Source organism: Electrona antarctica, assembly GCF_951216825.1.
Source record: "Electrona antarctica genome assembly, chromosome: 22".
NCBI classification, from domain to species: Eukaryota; Metazoa; Chordata; class Actinopteri; order Myctophiformes; family Myctophidae; genus Electrona; species Electrona antarctica.
Genome location: NC_136805.1, coordinates 23,417,538 through 23,425,016, shown reverse-complemented (window position 1 = coordinate 23,425,016; position 7,479 = coordinate 23,417,538). Strand labels below are relative to the sequence as shown.

Sequence of the window (7,479 nt, the reverse complement as noted above, 5' to 3'; positions counted from 1 at the left end):
TAGGCCTACAACGATTATCTAATTACGCACGCGATAAGTCCTCCCTCTTCTGCGTTATTTGATTTGAATTATATTTATTAATTAATTCCACTGTAGGGATGAAAGACACATTTCCCTTCCCCATGCAGGCAATTTATATTGGGAGACATACATGGACTATACCTTTCTGCTGATCTCCATTGTCCTGCGTTGGATTTGTTAAAGGCTGCAGAGGAGAGAGAACCACTGTCTTGGTTTTGTAAAGGGACATTAATTGGAAAAATAGGCTACAGATGGTTCCTTTATGAGTGTCCTTGCACGTTCATATGATGTGAGCTCTGGTCAACTCCAGTAAATAAGGATATAATACCAAGGTGTCACAGCCGCAAACGGAGTGATTTTTCTTTCTTTTTTGTATTGATTTTATTTCTTTCATTGTTTTAAAGGTTTACAAAGGAGGGAGATTAGAAACACGAAGTGGTGGAAATGACGTATAGAGTCTCCATAAGTTTTTATTTACTCTTTTGGTTATTTGCCAAAATATATAAATTCAGGAGATATTTATATCTTTGGGTCTGTAACATTGATTTAGAGCAGTGAATTTTGGCATATAGGCCTACACATCTTTAAATTCTGACAAATCGTTGTCTCCCTTTATTTTATGCGTAAAATCCAGAAAACTATTAGGCTATTGTGATAATTGTTTATACAATATATATAAACTGGCTACCATTTGAGCGTAAAAGCGGAACTGGCCACTTACTTTGGCGTAATTATTGAATATTTGCCAATGCAATATAATATAAATGAGGGAACGTTGTGTTACTGCGGTACCATGCAGTCTATCAACACTACTATATGTCACTGTCAGTCAGTGCTCACATGTATATTGTGTTTATATATGGATATATGGCTCATTTTGTTCTCCTTTGTGGACAAAGTTTTTTTCGGTCCGAGTTGCGGGGGAAACTCCATTACTGCAACGTAATAGTTATTTTCCGGTTTTTGTTGCCGTGTTCTCTTCCATTTTCTTACTACAGCGCTGTTATAGCGCCGCATTAATCCGCGAATCTAGCCTCTACATTTAATACAACGTGTAATTTCCCCCTTTTTAACGTATTCCCTTTGATTTAGTCACTCTTGACTCTCCTTTTGCTCTGGGGCCAACGGGGTTCGCCGCGGGGGCGCCTTGAAACAGCCCCTCCTTATCTTCTTTCATCGTTCAACCCAGGGCCGCCTTGAAACCGCAGGGCCAGTAATTGCTTTTTTCAGGCAGCCCAGTGCGGACTGGCCAGCAGCCAATCAGAGCCTTGTTTACACTCTGTGATTGACAGCACTCTGGCAGCATGCCAACCAATCAGAGACTTCACAAAGCCGAAGCCCGGGGTTTTAACTCTTTACTTCCATGTATAAACAAACTGGATGGGAATATTAGCCTATAGCTCATATATTTCGACATGAAACACACGGGCCTGCATTCTTCCACTTTTAATTGACTAAATTAGTGAACCATGTGCAAGACTAACCCAGAGGACACATACCTTCAAATTATGCAGTGATTTGAAAGCTTTACCCCAAGTGTGTGTGTGTGTGTGTGTGTGTGTGTGTGTGTGTGTGCGCGCGACATGCGTGTGTGCACGTGTGTGTAACAAGTTTCCTCAAAATGTATTATTTATTTCTAATCTCCAAAACACACACAAAGTTAAACATTGTCATTTTCAATAATGTCATGTTTCACATTGCAGGTCATCTGTTGACACAAAATTGCACTAGAGACAAAGCATAACATTAAGTGTGAAAAATAACAGTCAACACAATCACTTTAGTCTTTATTAGTTTTGCTACACTATTATCATCAGTGATGATAATTACAGTTCAGCAAAACTAATAAAGATGATTCATCACAGACCACAAACTAATCTAAATTGTGTTCATAAATGTGCTCCAGTAAAAGCCAACATATTAAAGCAATATTCATACCACATTTAGTTATTTCCCAGCTTAAATTGCAGTTGGATCACAAAATATTCTGTTTACTCCGCAGTGATCAAAAGCCCAGTATTCGCTTTCTCTATATGGCGAGAGAGCAGTGCTGAGCTGGTGCTCGCTCGCCTGTCTCCTCGCATTTGCGCTGCTGCTGCTGCGGGGCCGCGCAGGGCTCCAAATCAAACGCCCGCCGTTTTGTTTCGCCATTCCAGCCGCTTCCCCCATTGGCTCGGATGCCGCGGCCAATGGGGTGCTCTGTTTACCGTGGGGCGCGCCTCACGGGCACGCTCTACATTGTAGTCCCCCCCACCAAACCAATGGGCGAGCGCGTTCCCCCTGCCGTCCCTCCTCGTGCCGTTGAGTAGCAGCAGCGGATACGAGGAGAGGGGGAGAGTTTGTGTGGACGTACGAGCCTCGATTCACTAGAAGCCCTGAACTTCTTACGGCGCGTACTCTCCCATACCTCAACTGCACACTACAATCTGCAGCATAGGATGTAATCATTTCCACATGCCGAGTCTTTTTAAGTCGGGGGTTTTGATTTTGTATTTTTTTTGTACTTGTACTCCTTTTTTCAATCATTAATTGTTATGCAATTAAGGAATAACTTTCCAGTAAGTAGCTAATTCAACTTTGTACGTTTTGGATGTGTTTTATTATATAGCCTTTGCACTAAATTGTAATTTAGTGTTGATTGCCTGTGATGATAGCCATGCCATATTTCCTTTAAAATATGAAGAAATTATTTTTCCTAAATATCAGCATGTTATATATAGGTATCTTTAGAAAATATATCTAAAGCTGCAATTGCTATCTGTACTGGCCCCATAGAATAGGCATATTAAGTAGCCTACAATATCTTCCTATATAGTCAATAAAATATAAATTATAATGTAGCAAGTCAAGTTCTGAGGATAGTTGAGTTTAACGTATTGTCTATATTTATTATTGAAAGGTTTAGGAAACCAAGCACCACTACAATGTTCCATACTTTGCATCTCCAGTCTGAAAGGCTGCGCTGTAGCTGATAGATGGATAGATGTCACTTAAATCTGACCTCCCTTTTATAGAAATTAATATTTAGAATATATAGGCTATAATTATTTCCAATTACTGTTCCAGTATTTCACGCATTTTGGATTGTCAGACCTATTGATTCTTGTATTTTTGTGGTTGTGGAATTAATTTTATTTTTTATTGTTTTGTTCTCTCGGTTGCATGCGTCTCAGTCTGTGTAATATATATATGGCGCGTGTGTGTATGTGTGTGTGTGTGTGTGTGTGTGTGTGCGCGCGCGCGCGCGTGTGTGTTGTGTTGTGTTGCGTGTGTGCGTGTGTGTGCGTGTGTGTGTGTGTGTGTGTGTGTGCGCGCGCGCGTGTGTGTGTTGTGTGCGTACGTGTGTGTGTGTGTGTGTGTGTGTGTGTGTGTGTGTGTGTGTGTGTGTGTGTGTGTGTGTGTGTGTGTGTGTGTGTGTGTGTGTGTGTGTGTGTGTGTGTGTGTTTGAGACGAAGCTCGCGTTTTAGAGAGAGGAGAGATAGAAAGAGAGAGAGAGAGGTTTATTACAAACTGCAGTGCTCCTTACTTCCCCTTCGACACGAGGGGGTTTGCAAACGGGGAGATCGACCCATAGTCCCGCCCGGTTGTTGTCGCTCTGCTTGGGTTGTCTTTCTTGCTTAGCCGGCCTCTGAATATCCTGATTTAGTACCCCAGTTATGGTTTGTGACTTTACTTTACTGCAAAATAGTGAACGGCAATGGCTTGCCTCTGCTCCCGGGCTCATCGTACGCTACGTTCTATTACGTGTGTGTGTGTGTGTGTGTGTGTGTGTGTGTGTGTGTGTGCGTATATATATATATATATATATATATATATATATATATATATATATATATATATATATATATATCTACTTTAATAGGAATGTAGGCTATACGTGTGTGTTTTTATTTTCCGCTATAGTGCATGCTAACATTTTAAACAGATTTCTATTCACGACAAAATACACATTTTAGTTTGAAGCCTATACTGATTGGGATGTGGTGGACTTTTCGTAGACCGACTTGCACATAGTGCTTGCTTTTGTGCTAAATCCATGTACTGTCATTCTGGCCGGTGTATAGGCCTACTTTAGGAGGGGGATTTCTGTGGGCTGATAGTTTGACCCTTTCGGGGCAGTGGTGTGTGTGTGTGTGTGCGTGTACATGTGTGTGTGTGGGGGGGGGGATCAAGACGAAGTGGAAAGGAAGTCTAGGTCTTCCACGTCCATACAGCAGATTTTGAATTATCACGTCTCTAAAACGGTGATGCTGCGTGCGATCCTTTCACGTCGATTGTTTGTGATAACACGGGCTTCAGATTCAGGTGGTTAAATGTAGCTTGAGTGGCCCTCTGTTGACGTGGAATGTAAACACAAGGACATATGTTTACGACTGAAAATTTAAAAATGTATAGACAAATGTCAGACGAGAGTGGGTTATGATTGATGTCTTGCAGAGAAAGGCCATTGTTTTCTCACAGCCTTGGCGTGTGGAGGGACACAACGTCCATTTTGCTTTCCCAGCCTGCTTGTAAATGCATTTCTTTCCCCCTTTTTTCTTGCTCTATTTGTGATCAAACGTGAATAGGCCTAATGAATAAATTAAATTACAGAAATGTAGTATGTTGACCCACATTTGTTTTTGAAGTGTTTGTAATTTTAGAAGAAAAAAAAATGTTTCATGGAGACGCGCACATGACGCAACACAATATACAACATAAAGTCAAAACAGAAAACGCCACACGCGCGCGCATGATACAACGTAACACAACACAACGCACACATTGGCCTACAGACACGCATGCACAGACCCACGCACGCACAGGGTGCAGGGTCAGAACTGCTGAACTTTGGGAATGGGTGTGTTTTCACGTTCCAAATGCAAAGTTTGAGCCTTTAGTAGACGATAGGCCTATACTTGCATATTCCTCGGAATATTTGCGGCATGTGTTATAGCCTTCACTATACTTCAAACAACACTCGGCATGGCAGGGCATTTGATATTTTTCTTTGTTCCTTTTATCGTTGATTCCTGGGAGGTGCATGCTATCAGCATAGAGAGAGAGCGAGCTGGATGGACGTGCCATGCATTGAAAGGCCTAATAGATTGACTGTTGAGGTGTGTTTGGTGAAGGCAGGGACCATGCACCTCTCCATATTTGAGCGTCATGGGGAGTCCTATTTAAGTAAACGACCGGGCTATAACGCCTATATAAGGTCGTTGATTTCCCAGTCTATTCCCTCCTTTATTGCCCATCTTTCGCCCTGGCGCGTAAAGGTGATTTGATTTGTGCTTGTGATTACAGTATATATGTGATGTGTGCGTGCGCGCGTGCGCGCGTGCGTGCGTGTGTGTGTACATGTGTGTGTGTGTGTGTGTGTGTGTGTGTGTGTGTGTGTGTGTGTGTGTGTGTGTGTGTGTGTGTGTGTGTGTGTGTGTGTGTGTGTGTGTGTGTGTGTGTGTGTGTGTGTGTGTGTGTGTCGTTGAAACATGCACAGTGTTTGCCATTGTCAAGAGGCGAGGGGAACTGCTGACTCCATACTGGCGAATCACTGGTGATATGAAATAGCTGTTCATCGTCCATCGCCTCTTTCTTAAAAAGCAGTTGGAGTAAATGAGAATATCGTGACCCAAATAATATCCATAAAACACAACAACGATGTAGGGCTACAAATGAGACAATGGTTATATACAGCCTACACGTTCTGTAAAAACAGAATGGACAATAAAATACATTTGCATGCGCAGCAAATGGCAAACATTTATCCAGTGTGTGCGTGCTTTATTGGACCTGAAACATATCCCAAATCCTAGGTGCACTGGGGTCCAGCCTGAGGCTATTGCGTTTTTTAATTGCCTTTTTTGCTCGCCCTTTTTTAAAGATGCAGAACATTTATTTGTGCATTGTGCATACATTGTTGGTTGCCTCTTCATTATTGGTCTTAAATGCTCTATAGACTGGACTTTCGCACCAGGCTGTGTTTATGATTAGTCCCTGTGTTGAGTCTAAAGTATAGCCTACCAACTCGTCCTTCACAGTCTTTTTTTGCCACTGTTGGTTCTACCATTTGTTTTGTCTCAGCCAAGTGTATTAACCTACTTTCTTTTCTATTCTGTCGTTAAGTAAGAAAATCCAATATGCTGTATTTTTGCAAGACATTGTTTGGCAACAGGGTGATATAAGAATAGACGAGGCTTCTCAGTTGTTTCAGAGTTATAGGGCTCATTGTTGTCAATGCTCTGACGTGTCTTCTGGATTCTCTTTTGTAGAACATGACGGGGACTCACTTTTTTGTCGGCAAGGCGAAAACTCCACTGAATGCAAGCGGAACCCGGAGTTCATAAAAGGGATTATTGCATCGGGGGAGTCTGAGACGATCGGTGCCTCCGGATTCTGCTTTGGATTTGGGATTTATCGGTTCTCGTCAGAATGGAAAGCCGGGATTTCGCTCCTCCGCACCACCTCTTGACGGAGCGGAGCGCGTTGGTTCACAGCGCCGCTTCGCGGATGGCTCCGGGCGGCCACGGCTCCGTGCAGCACCCCGCTCACTTCCAGCCTGGAAAGTACTATTCATCTCACCTCTCCATGGGTCCGCACTCAGGTTAGTAGCCGACACAGCTCTTTTGTAGTAAATAGGAGTTATGTGGTTATGATTTCAAATGCACTGGTGTCCTGCCTTTTGTCTGAAGCATATGTTCTCCATATTGCAAAACTTGGGAATGCTTGAAGCACTTTGGGACGAACTATAGAATGTATTGGCAACGGTCCTGCATGCATGCAGACATCGACTACGTGGTACATTGTTTTTAATTACGTATTTAAGGCTTAGACATCTTAAATGTTTTATGTTTTAGTTCATTTAAAGAACTGTTTGTATTATGGCACCGTTGCTGGTTGTCTGATAAAATTGTCGTCTTGTAGGCTAAAAGTGAAGTAACATTTAGCCAAAAGGGAACTTGGCGTCTTTCGCGCACTTTAGATTAACGACATAGTAAAAAAAGTATATCCATTTAGTTATAGAATTTTAGCCATAATTTAGAAACAGCTAGGATTATTGGCCTTTATAATCAAAGGGATTATTATGGCTTTTGTAGTGACATAATCTTGTCAGGGATTTATATGTTTTTTGATCAATTAGCAAATTACCAATTGAATTAATTAAAACAGGGTAATTCTAGTGCTTATAATTAATATTATAAGATAAAATGAATCTTTCAACGTAATCTGTTTTATAGAATTTTAGGTTATGGATAATGCTATATGCTCATATATACTGAGCTGACGGTGAGACCTGATCCAAGCATGCATGGGCATGGACAGATCGTTGGACGGACTCGGACCATAGCTGATAGCACTCAGTGCCAGTGGTTCTCAAAGTGGGGTCCGGGGACCCCCAGGGGTCCTTGGGATTCCATGCAGGTCTCCAGTTAATATATGGTATATTAAAATCAGTTTAGTTGAAAATAGCATGCTATA

The 7,479-nt window shown here is 41.9% G+C and overlaps 1 protein-coding gene across 1 annotated transcript in view; it reads left to right on the top strand.

Moving 5' to 3' along the window:
- Positions 1-2,472: 2,472 nt before the first annotated feature.
- Positions 2,473-7,479, top strand: part of bahcc1b (BAH domain and coiled-coil containing 1b) — a 95,517-nt gene continuing 90,510 nt past the window's right edge. The window contains 2 exon segments of the mRNA XM_079492290.1: positions 2,473-2,579; positions 6,273-6,604. Coding sequence (XP_079348416.1) covers positions 6,433-6,604 — 172 coding nt within the window. The 5' untranslated portion in view covers positions 2,473-2,579; positions 6,273-6,432.